This window comes from Uloborus diversus, chromosome 3, assembly GCF_026930045.1.
Source record: "Uloborus diversus isolate 005 chromosome 3, Udiv.v.3.1, whole genome shotgun sequence".
Lineage (NCBI taxonomy): Eukaryota > Metazoa > Arthropoda > Arachnida > Araneae > Uloboridae > Uloborus > Uloborus diversus.
Window position 1 is genome coordinate 206099784 of NC_072733.1, and position 13343 is coordinate 206113126.

The 13343-nt window shown below is 31.2% G+C and overlaps 1 protein-coding gene across 1 annotated transcript; it reads right to left on the reverse strand.

The window, feature by feature from the left end:
- Window positions 1-7798: 7798 nt before the first annotated feature.
- LOC129219144 (protein GVQW3-like) lies at window positions 7799-8182 on the reverse strand. Its single transcript, XM_054853464.1, has one exon. The coding sequence runs from the start codon at window positions 8180-8182 to the stop codon at window positions 7799-7801; it is 384 nt and encodes a 127-aa protein (XP_054709439.1).
- Between the last annotated feature and the right edge of the window lie 5161 nt (window positions 8183-13343).

The window sequence follows — 13343 nt, forward strand, 5'->3', positions numbered from 1 at the left end:
ATTAAAATCAATGTCGGAGTCTGATTCAGGAATGGGATAATTTCCTAGATTTTATGGTCGTATTTGTCGTCAGTGTCGCAATAGAATTGTTTGATTACCTCCTTCCTTTCATCCTTCATTGAGTCTTGAAGCAGAAATTGTTCCACAACTTTAGTGTCTCTACGTATTTTCTTATTTTATCTAAGAACTAAAGAAACCAACTGGTAATTATTTCACGCGAGTCAATTATTAGTAAACCTCTACAGAAACATAGTGCCTTTATTCCTGAGGAAAGAATAAATAGTCACAGCAAATCTAGATAATTATGACTTAGTACAGTGGAGGACAAAATTACTGACTTAAGTCTATGATTAAAAAAAAACTCAATTTAACTTCTTTTATTAAAACAATGATTAATAATTGGAAAAATAGTTCCAAATTTAGTACAACTCATCAACTAAATTTAAAAATAAAGTAATTTATAAATGTGCAAATATTGTAGTTTATCATTACATTAAACCTGAACAAAAAAACTCAAAGGGTAAAATCCTGGATTATGGTAAAAATGTTTTCGAATAATTTAATTCAAAACCTAAACATGAACTAATGTTGTCAACATTTGCCTATGGCTATATGTACCCATGCTTGGTTCCTTTGTTTTGCAAAATTAATAACAAACACTAAAATACACCGTTGAACAAAATTGTAAACTCAAAACTTTTTGACTTTTTTCTAATCACAACTTAACCCAATTTAACGTTATTTAGTTGATAAAGATGAATAACTGATACCATAGTTCTAAATTAAGTATAACTAATAAGTTTAATAACACAATTAATGTAACTTAAAATATTTTTTAAAAAATTTTATATCTTATAAACACGTGAAACCTCTGAACAGAAGTATCAAGTGAAAGGAAAACATTTCAGAATTACAGTAAACATTTGTTGGAATGAGTTTCTTAACAGCCACAACATGAATCAATAATGTCATTATTGATCGTCAGTAGCTTTATTTTTTTAAATTAATGAAAAATAATAAACATATAAATAAAAAATGAGAAGTATGAAACTGTAACTTTCTGGATTTCTCCTCATAAATGCGTTCTATGAATGAAAAATAAAGCAAATAATTAATTTCATTATAATATGTTGTTGTTTCTTCTATTTTAAAATATGCCAATCGATAAAATACGACTTAAAACAGAAAACTAAGTTAGAGTCGAGTTTCTATAAACCTGCTTTTTTACAATATTTTGTATTGTTGTAGGTAAACGTTTTTATAGTCTGGTTTTGGTTTAAAATGATGAGATATTTAAACGCATGTTTTTATTTTGTTGAGTCGTTGAATACTCTTCGTCTTACATTGAAATTCAAAGTAGTTTGAAATTCTTCGAATTTTAACTTTTACAACGAAAGTGTCAAAATTATGGCCTTTAGAGATGTTGAAAAAACTAATGCCGAAAGCAAAATGCCAACTATGAGCACATTTTCCCCCCTCTCCTAGAGAGCATTTAGCTAATGCCGAAATTTGACTTTGGGTGTTTTTCAATGTCTTTTCAGATCAGAAAATTGACAACTTGTTCTGCAGGAATTAAAACTCTAGGCATTTATAAATCCCTTGAATTTCAATGTAAAATGAATATTGTTTAACAATTAAACAAAGTTAAGAAATACACATTTAAAAGCATCAAATTATTCATAACACAAAACTACTAAAATGTTTTTCTTGAACAAACCAAAAAAAAAAAAAAAAAAGGAAAAAGGACAGTTGTACACAAAACAGCCATTTAATGTATTTTTTTGTCTTAAGTTATATTTTATCCTTTGACACAATTTAAAAAGAATTAAAAGAATAATATAACGATATTTAATGGCGAGAACTGTTTGTTTTATTTCCCAGCCATAAAATACATTTAAGTCCAGAAAATCAGAAATTGAAGATTTCTTTCATCAGAATTTTAATTTTCGATTCATACATTATTATTCGTCATTAATTTTGAAAAAAAAAAAAAAAAGCAACAACCAATCTCAAATGGCAAGATTGTTTCATGTTATGGCTTTAAATGACCCCATTCAAACAAAAATTTACTGTAATACAGGACCTTTTTCCTTTTGACTTGTTACTTTTGTCCAAGTTTCACGTAATAATAATGTATTAAAGTTCGAAATTTTAAATTGCAGTACTGTTTCATTTAAATTGATGAGTTATACTGAATTTAGAACTATTTTGTCTTTTTAACAGACTTCAAAAAAGGAGGTTATGATTTCGAATTGCGGCTTTTTATGTATGTTTTCGTATTACTTCAAGAATACTGGACCGATTTGAAAAATTCTTTTTTTGTTTGGAAGAGTATGCTTTCCAGATGGTCCCATTTTAGTTTGTCTGGATCTGACGATAGGTCCCGGAGAAATCTTTAAAAATTTAAATTTCATACGTTGTGGCAACGTAGACCAGCTTTCGTCAGCTGCTTGATACGTCACAGGAAGTCACGTGATTTTGGCGTGAACGGTGCATTTTTTCGACGAAGGAATATTGATTTGAACAATATTTAATTCTCTCGCATCGGGATGTTTGATTTTCACGGCGGGTGCCTAACTGTTAATTTTAATTATAGTCTTACTAATGTATTTATTACTCATGTAGTGAATCAGTAAATTAGATGTATTTTGCTATGAAAATAGTTGAATTAATTAATTTATTATAAAATTCTTTTTGCTAATAAATAACTTCATTTAGTCAAAGATTTGTTTTTTAAATATTTCAGTTTTGAAATATATTTAGTGATCAACTCAAGGGAATTGAAGACAAAAATCGAAAGATGATTAAATTTACATTCTTTAATAAATATATCGTAACTGGTGTCCGATTTCTGAAGTTTGACAAGTATTTTAGATTTAATATTTCATGACGGCGTCAGTTTAGTTTACAGTTAAAGCAATACTAATTAACAGACTTCGTTGGAATTGTTTATGTACTATGCTCCCGATTACTAGAAGACGCCTGGACCGATTGGGAAAATTATTTTTGTGTTTGAAACGGTATACTTCTCCCGGTCATCTAATGGTCTTCAAGTCGGGGTATAAGGGATCCTCGAGAAATCGAGTTAACTCTTCAAATTTCATACTCGCGCTCTGTTTGTTCTTTAGAAAAAATTATGGGCAAAAAACAATAACCTTCATTTAATTTCAATATCAAACAATTAAATATAAAATCTAATGTTAAAGAAAGTACCCCCATAAAACAAAGGTACTTTCTTTACTCAGTGTTACAGAAAGTACCATAAAACCTTAATATTAATCAGGGGTGTCGGCTTAAGTGCGGGAGGGGGGGGGTGTTTTGAGGGGTATTTTTTCTTTTTAAGGAGCTCTTGCTTTGGGGGAGTCCCCCCTAAAAATTTCCCTGGATTAATCATTAGTAGTCATATCGCAAATTGTGAATAAAGACTAATTTGAAACAAACAGGAAATTCATTTAGTATCATTGCTCCAGTTGTATTTTGATCTTCATATATACAACATCACAGTAGATACTCTGTTTCTAGTGTGGTGTTGATCTATAACGGGGCCAAGTAAAGAGAAGTGTGACTTTTTTCACGAGCTATGTGACACGCATTGTTGTGAAATATAAAAGAGTTACGAAATCATTGACATTTAAATAGTTCTAACTAAATTAGCGCTCAAATAAATCCTGGAGAGGAACAAAGATCAGTTTTTAGTGCCAATCGTATGAAATGTTATGAGATTTCTTTTCTTTAACTAACTTCAGAAAAGATGCTCTCAATTCGTCGAAATCTTTTTATGTATGTCCCCGTAAATTCAAACGCTCATTGACCAATTTAGAAAATTCTCACTTTCTCACTCGAGATGTACGTAAGGAGTGCACCACATGTACTTATTTTATATTTACACCGCTAAAATACAAAAAATAAATTATTTTCAATTAAAAAAAGAACCGAATTAAAAAAAAACAAAGAGGTACTAAAAAGTAAAAAATAACGAGTCATACTTATATACGCTTTCCTACCCAAACGTATAAATCAAATTTATTTTACAATTCCACTACAAAAATGAACTAAACTGAACACCCAATTATAAAATAAACACTGATTTTAATTACTATACAATGAATTATTTTAATAAGTAATTAATTATGTGCGATCTCTTAATTTTGAATAACCTTTTGAAGTCGGGGTCTCCTAACGTAACTCACTAGGTTTAGATTTAAAGGCTAATTTCGCGCTTAGTTAAATTTGTGTTCAATTCAGGTGGGTTTTCAGTTACGTCAGGTAGTAGCTTATAGGAGGCTTTTAGTCTTTGGCTTGTTAATTTATTTTAAACTATTTTTGGACAGTGCTATTTCCAATTTTGCATTTGTTTACAAAATAGTATGTAAATAGTTCTGATCTCAGAGCAAAGCCAAATGACAACGATTAAGACAATCGCCACTATTGAAAAATCGATAAATTGGCTTTTCTGTCAATTGGTTGTGGGTCCATCAACCCAAGCGCAACCAAACTACGCACCGATTAGAAAATCATTCGCATCAAGAGTATTTAGAAAAAAAATACAGCCGAGACATACCCACACTCATGTATTTGATTTTGCGAGATTTTCCAACTTGAAGCTAATTTAAAGAAAAGAACAAAAACAGCCGCCCATCGTGATTTTTTAAAATTCAATTACTTTAGCAGCACGACATACCAATATGTTATTAAAAAATGAAACTTGATTATTAAACTAGAAAACATTTCAGACAATGCTATTCAATTAAAGTGATTGATTCTCAAGAAAGAATTTTTGTCGGTCACGTCTTTTTGCCATTCTTTTCTGTATCTTAGAGGATTTCGTTTCATTTGTAGGAGAGAGGAAGAAAAAGAATGTTTATTTTCTAGCAGGCGTCAGGCGCAGTGAAATCTGAAGAAAAAAAGATCGCAGACATGGAAGATTCTCCTGTGGTACGAGTCACGTTTCCGGATGTATGTAAAGAGGCCACATTGAAAAAGTGTCAAACCGAGAAGAAATTCATTTAGCAAAGAGATTCCATTTTAAAAATAAGCTTGTACTTTTTTTTCCCTTCAGACGGAAAAATAAAAAGAAATAAATCCTGGTTTTCTGTCTGGCAAGTTTTAAAGGATATTCTCTACATTCACTGGAGAAAAATATCTAATTCATTACCTATATCGAGTTCTTCGGAACTATGTTAGGATCCGATTTCTTATAATTGGAGCACTCAATTATTGCCGTTTAATATATATATATATATATATATATATATATATATATATATATATATATATATATATATATATATATATTAAAAGCGTTCTGAAGAGGCCCCAGGGTGTTTTGGGATTTTTATTCAATTTTATGTTCTTTCTCGTTCAAATTTTATATTGCTATTAAAATTAAATACATCATATATATATATATATATATATATATATATATATATATATATATATATATATATAGTATAACTTCTATTTAAAGATACCCGATTAAACGATTTTCTCAATTTAATGGTACATTGAACTCGTCCGCATTTGATTGCACTGAATGTCTCTACTCCTCGCTTAAAAGATATCCTTGATTTAACAATAACTTTTTCCACCCCCTTGACAATCGTTGAATCTCAGTTATACAATATATATAGATATAAGTTGAGTAGGTTGAGTAACCCCCCGAATTTTCGTTCTTTCAAATTTCGTTTTATCTTGTTCAATTTTATATTGCTATTAAATTTATCGTCTACCAGTATCATAGAGCTGCTTATGGCGTCTATTGAACTGAGTTGTGATGTTCAATTTGATTGAATTGCCCAGGTTACAAATACAGTATATGAGAGTGTTTCATATATATATATATATATATATATATATATATATATATATATATATATATATATATATATATATATATATATATATATATATATATGAGGGAGAGTGGAGGGAAAGAGACCAAGAGACCTGGAATTAAACTTCAACGTTGACTTACTATGAGTATGCACCACAAGGAGATTCATAGGAAATCAAAAATTGATACTGACATGATTAGTTTTATTAATATAATAAAAAGTTTTAAATTTTAAACCTATTTGAGACTCACTGTTCGGCAGTTTGGCCACTGCCAATGATGTTTGAGACCAAAAAAATTAGAACAGGATGAAACCCATTTTAAAAGTAAGAGAATATAATAAAGTTAATAGGAAAAATAATTTACGGGCGATCTGAGTTCGGGAAGGGGAAGGAGGGGGTTTAAGGTGGGGGACATTCTTTATCTCGATTTCCGGCAAAACAACGAGTTCTGTCGAACAAGAGTAAACGACAAAGTCTTGGCAATAACTAGAACTACAGCTTTTGTACTTTCACTTTTATTACATAACCTCAAAATTTACGCGAAAAATTAGAAAAATCAACTTTTTGGTTTTTTATTTTTATCTCCCATAAAAAAATAAAAAAAATCACGAAACTTAGTGAAAAGTTACTTTTTAATGTCTCAAATACACTGCAATTTTTAAATTTAATGTATTTATTTTTTCTTCTGTTTCTGATTTAATAAAAAAAAAAACATTGTAATTTTCAATCGAAAAATCTCACGTCAAAATATCCGATTCTTTTAGAAAATCGGAGCGTGTTTTTTTCGTTAGTCTCAACTTTCTGATGGTATAAAAAATATGTACAATAGTTTGAGGGAAATTTCTCAAAGAATTAGGAAACACGAAAAAGCTCGAATTTGAAAAAAAAAAAAAAATCATTGCGTAAAATATTAGGTAAGTTATTAAAATTTACGCATTAATTGCTCAAAAAATGGAAGTTTCCATGTTAAATTGCTAAATTAAAAAAATGAAAATCTATGGAACATAGGGATTGCAAAAACACGCAATATTAGTTAAGACAAGTCTACATACAAGCAGTCTGATAAAGCACTTTTACTGAAATTACGAGTAAATCAGACACATTTCTCAAACGAACTATAATGTTTTTATCGAAATCATTCTATGTGTTTTGTTTTTGAATATGTTGCAATTTATTTTGTGTTATCTCTTGTATTGTTATTTTGAATAGCTTCTCATATTCAGTTTTCGGGTATATTAAAAAAAAAGTATAAAAAAAAATTTTGATTAAAAAACGACCTTTTCCTATATCATTCGATTTTTCTGTAGGTTATGTTACGTTAAGCATACTATTCATGAAAGAAAACAATGATACTATTATTTTATAGCTGATTGATTCAAATTTAAAAAACACGTAGTATTTACTTTACTATGTAGATTCCAAAAGTTTATTTTAAATAAGTAAATTCGTCACGATTTACTTTAAAGAACTTAACCTGCACGTTTATGTTTATAAATGATGTTGTTTATTGCTCGAACGATCTTCGCAGCTGCTACGAAATAATTAGCAGGTAGTAAGGCCCAAACCTTTCTAAACCATTTGCGTCTTCTGTACGAAATATTTTCTGATGGTTACAATGTTCTATAGACCATTCAAGTAAAAAGTTATCCTGACACATACAGGGTTTGTATAAAGAGTAACCGGACTGAGCTTAGAATACATATTTATTAGCAAAATTTCTACACTTTTTCTCTAGAAATCTTGGAAGTAATCTCCATGGAAGTCGATAATCTGGTACCGGAGTTTCCAGTCCCTGAACGCCCCCTGGAAGTCGGCAACCCGTAAAGCTTCTAGAGCCCTCGTCGTAGCGAGTTGAACAGCTTCCAGAGTCCCGAACCGCGTCCCCTTTAGTACTCTCTTGACCTTGGGGAATAGGAAAAAGTCTGGTGGTGCCGTATCCGGTACACGACGCTCCTTTTGCTTATCCGTCAGGTGTTTTGGCACCAGCTTTGCACAGATCCTTCTCATGCCCAGATCGTTCTGGGACAATGTCGTGAACGGTCATCATATCGATCCCGACCTCTTTTGCGATTGCTCGGATGCTCAGACGACGATCAGTGTTCAACACGTCACGCACTTTTTGCACATTTGAGTCCGTGTGACTGGTTGATGGACGTCCGGCGCGTTGTTCGTCGTGGACGTTGTCGCAGTCCTCTCGGAAATTCTTATGAAACTGGAAGACTAAAGTTCTGGATAAAGCTTCCTCACCATAAACCTTATTGATCATTTGAAGAGTTTTCGTAGGCGTTTTCTTGAGTTTGACATAAAATTTGATGTTAACACGTTGCTCGATCGTACGCCCCATTTTCACTCCGACGAGATCACTAAACATGCACTGCTCTCTCGAACCCTCTAAGCGTTTAGAGGCAATTTTTAAATTTGGCAGTTTAACATGGAAACTTAAATTTTTGAGTAATTAAAGCGTAAATTTTAATAAATAGCTTAAAATTTTACGTAATTTTTTTTTTTTTCAAATTCGAACTTTTTCGTGTTTTTCCATTTTCTGCGAAATTTTCCAATACTATTGTATATATTTTTTATATCATCGGAAAGTAAAGATTCCAACGAAAAAAAACGAGCTTCGATTTTTAAAAAAATCAGATATTTTGACGCGAAAATTTTCGATTGAAAATTACAATGCTTTTTTTTTTACTAAATCAAAAATAGAAGAAAAAATAAATGTTTTAAATAAAAAAAATTGCAGTGTATTTAAGACATAAAAAGGTAACTTTTCTCTAAGTTTCATGAACAAAATCGTTTTTTTTAATGGAAAATAAAAATAAATAAAACAAAAAGTTGGTTTTTTGAATTTTTTGCATAAATTTTGAGGTTTTGTGAAAAAAGTGCGACTACAAAAGTTGTAGTTTTCAACAACTTTGTCATTTACTTTTTTTGATCGAACCCTTAGTTTTGCCGGAAATTGTGATAAACCGATTTCCCCCCTTAAACACCCCCCCCTCCTTCCCTCTTTCTGAACTCAGATCGCCCGTAAATTATTTTTCCTATTAATTTTATTATATTTTCTTACTTTTCCGATGGGTTTGATCCTGCTCTAAATTTTTTAAAACTTTTTACCATTTTCAAAGGTATCAGCACTGGCCTAATACTTCATGCCTCCCCCCCCCCTTTGCACCATTTAAAATACCGTTTTCTGTAATTCAATTCAGTACGCCCTTTTATTTCTATTTTGAATTTTTTCAACACAAATGTCAGCTACAATAGAAGATGTTTTACGCAAATTTACGTGTTTATTTGTTTTCAAACTTTGTTTTCCAGTTATGAAAAGTCATACAAATAAATCAAAGGCATGAACTGCTTTGAACCAGAATGTTATTAATGGAAGCAACAGCAACAGAAATCCTGTCTCTAAGATCCGATAGTTTCTTTACATTATTTAGTCAAGTCGTAAAAATGAGACAACAGAGGATGAACTAAAACATGTAATGTAATGAAGACACGTTGGATACTTGCCAATGTTATCTATTTACATTCGTCCCCGAAGATGCTTTGTGCTCTACTCCGAGAACAATGAGACGTGTAAGATAATATTACCGCGAAGAAAAGTCCGAAAATTCTGAATGTATTAACTTCCATTGTTATTAAACAGCACATGTCAATATATTTTTTCTCTCTTTTGTTTATATCTTACTTTTGCCTGTTCAGAACTATGAGTAACACCAAATGGAGGAATAATTTAGTGCATCCATGTGCTAATATTTCATGTGAGAAAAACAGGTTCGAGAAGGAACATGCTTTTTTCTTATTTGACAACGTTATTGTACATTCGGGCGAAAAAAGTTACAAATATATATATATATATATATATATATATATATATATATATATATATATATAACTCTTGTACTATACATATAGATGTCCATTCCCAAGAAGGCGATAGTGGATCATCGATTTTACGGAATAATCTACAATTCTACGGAATAATCCCTCCCTCCCCAAAAAAACAACAACTCCGAAATGAGCTCAAAACCCATCTAAAATCAACCACTCTTCTACAAACTTCAATGGCTATATAGCTGACACCATTATTGCAATTTGGCGATAAATTTAGGTTTCTGAAGAAGAAAAAAAGAGTAAATAAAATAAATAGACCAGTAGTATACACAATGGGTGCCCATCCTCCCAAAGACAAGGACGCACCGGCCTCAAATTCTACAGACTAATCTCCTCTCCCCCAAGAACAAGATCCTCCCAAAAACGAAGTCAAAAACCCTACAAAATCACACTCCTAAAAATGTCAATGACGCATTTTGCGTCACGAACCCTTCATAGTAAGCACCCCTGGTATACAATATTCATATAAGAAATAGTGAGTGATGTAAGAGCGCTTTCCTGGTAACGCACTGCGATTACAATGTAATTTATGAAGTTAAAAAAATAATAATGAGGTCGTAACCCCTTCGATACTCGAAATGATTCGAATGCGAAAACGTATCTTTTCCCGCCTCATTCAAAAGAAAACGTTTGCTGAAGCAGGTTCTCAATTAACAAAGCAATCGATCTAAACAACTGCTTGGAATGGATAATCTATTTTGTTTAACGAAGCAATAAACGATTCAGATTCTTTGTAAGAAGCTGAATGAAATTTCGAGTTCATACACGCAATACACACTTGAAAACAGCTAAAAAACTTAAGATAAATTCAAATACTTTGCTAGTAAATCACTCGCTTAGATTGTTCCGTCCGACACAAGTTTCTGAAAACGAATCGCTGGTGTCATTAGAAACTAATACATTTTGAAAGAAAGTAATAGAAGAAAACTTTTAAAGATAATAAACTGGATGCAATTGAGAATCCTTTTTTCCTCTAATTATTACGTTCGTCTTCATAATGATGAACGTGAACCTGCTCGAATGAATATCAATCAATGCAGTCTGTTCTCTTAATGGTCAGAGCTCAGCTCTATTGCTCTAATTATTCAACAATTATTTCTCGCGCCCAGAAATGAAACTTATCCCGGGTATGCATATTCTCGAGTGTGTCGTTAAAACGAGGAAATGTATTTACCTTTTAAGAAATGGAGTGCCGCTTTTCGTCGTTCTTCTGTCTTCTCTTCGTACAAAACGTTGAATTATTTTCCGAGCAAATCCCGCTTGGCAAGAGGCGAGTCGTTTTCATTTTACCATTTCGCTCTCGCCTTCAGTTAAGCAAATGGTCTCGGGGAGTGCGCTCGTCTCATTTGCATGCGACCAAATTAACAAGTGGGATATTTAAATCGAAGATTTTGCTCCGAACACGAGGAGAAACACGGAGTGTCTCAAAAGATTCCCACAGAACAAAGTGACGCTTTCTACACATTTACCTTACAATCTGCCATTGAGCGTAAGAGTTCCTGTGTAATCAGCAGGTGGAAGCAAAAATTTTACTCGCAATAATCACATAATGTTTCCAAAATCATGCTTTTCAATTTGATCACATAATAAAAAAGAAAAATTGATTTCGATTTATTTATTTATTTATTTTGACAAATTTTATTTTATACGTAAAATTTTGTTTAGTAAAATTATAACTTTTTTTTTGCCCCTTTTTACAAACCTCCTATTTTGACTCTTTATCCAATATCATACAAAATTACAAATCTAGAGCAAATGTGTATTTTTTATCTATTCATCTACATAAATAAAACTATGTGACATGTTTCTTGCACAAGTTTACATTTTAGTTCAGAGTTTCATCGAATTTGACACGGAGGTACTTTGGTGCCTGGAGGTGGTCATGGGAGGAGAGAGGGGGCATTGAAATTTGTAAGCCTTTTGCTTTTCACCCTAATACAGACCTATTCATAGCAATTTATATGAGATATAAATTTCCTTCTAAAAATATTCATAAAAATATGCCACAAATAAGAGTTTTAAGGAATTACCTTAAACAGCAGTGAATGATAAAGCTAAAATAACACAGAAAATGACCAAAAATTGCTTAAATTAATATTAAAAAACCATATTTCTTTTTCAAAAAGTTCTGAATCAGATTTGAACTATGTAATTTTTCAAGTAATGAAGACTTTCCAAAAGTATTGATGCCGAAGAAAATTTTCTTTTGGAGAAAATATCCGAAAATTATTTTGTTTTAGTAAAATTTGAAGGAAAACGTTCTACATCTCATTATGCTGCGGTTCTTGCTAAAATGAAACGCAGAATTCATGGATTTTTTCTGAGTTGCTTCGCAAAACGATGCTATTCATAAAAGTGTCTATCCTTACCGAGAAGAGAAATAATGGACTAAAATTAAAGACACTGTAACAAAATTGCTGTTACTTGTAAATAACAAAGAAACTATTCGTTTAGCAACCTTATGCTTATAATGTTTCAAATTTAATAGGAAATAATGATGTATTGTTTTGAAGACTGTATTTTGAATTTAAATATGCTGTCATTATATAGCCTCTTTAAGTCTTAATTTTTTGCCTCTTCATTTCGACACCTTATATTGAACTCGAGGGTTGTACCAATATATTTCTGCCTGAAGTGCAGTTGTAGATAAATGTCATCATGCTCAAACAAACAGCAGATGGAGCAGAAGAAAAGTATACCAAGTTTATTTCGAATTAATCCACTTTAACTCTGAAAGTAGGTCATTTTGGCAATGGAAGGTTACGTTCATAAATGAGCTGCTCAGACTTAAAGCGGATTAAGTCGAAATGAACTTCGCTTCCTTTCTTTCTCACCAATTGAGCTATCGTCATTTTCTGTTTTTTAAAACCATTTTTTAAAATGAAATTTATTCTATTTTCGACTATCTAATACTTTAATGGTGAAATGGAGTTTCCATAACAAATGTTGCTAAATTTTTTCTTACAATTAAAAAAAAAATCATTTTAAATCTTCAAACAGGGGTACATTTTCCTCAGAATGTTGTGAAGCTATTTAAATTTCAAAAAATTTCAGTTATTATCGGCAAATTTCTTTTCAGCTGACGAATCTTTATATGGTATCGCAATAATATGAATTCTTATAAATTGTCATCAGCGAGTAAATTAATTACGAACATTTTGTTATTTTATCAATCATATATTTGAAAGGATTGTATTTGATAATTTTTTTACATACCGTTGATTAATGAAGCCCAAAACTAATATCGGGGCAAATTGAAGTGGTCTTCTATTTACTTGGCTTTTAGCGCCACTTATCTAGTATTATTTTAGCTATGTAGCAACACATGTGTCAAGAAAAAATTACCTCTGAAAGTCATAGAATGTAGTAATACAAGCAATTATCAAAAATTGACACTCATTATGTATTTTTCTTTTTATAAGTCAAAAATTGTTTTTGTTATTATATTAAATGATAAAATTCTTGTTGTTAACATTTTGAATTATTATTGGGACCTACTCATATTCAGAACAGTATTTATTTCTTCAATAGTAGGCTTATTTGTATTTCAAATGCTTTGTACAGTTAGTCCTGTATATGCGGGGCAAAGTGGATTGGGCAAATTGAAATAG

Bases quoted from the DNA above. Each gene is read 5' to 3' on its own strand.
- LOC129219144 (XM_054853464.1), bottom strand. From the start codon at position 8,182: ATGGGGCGTACGATCGAGCAACGTGTTAACATCAAATTTTATGTCAAA.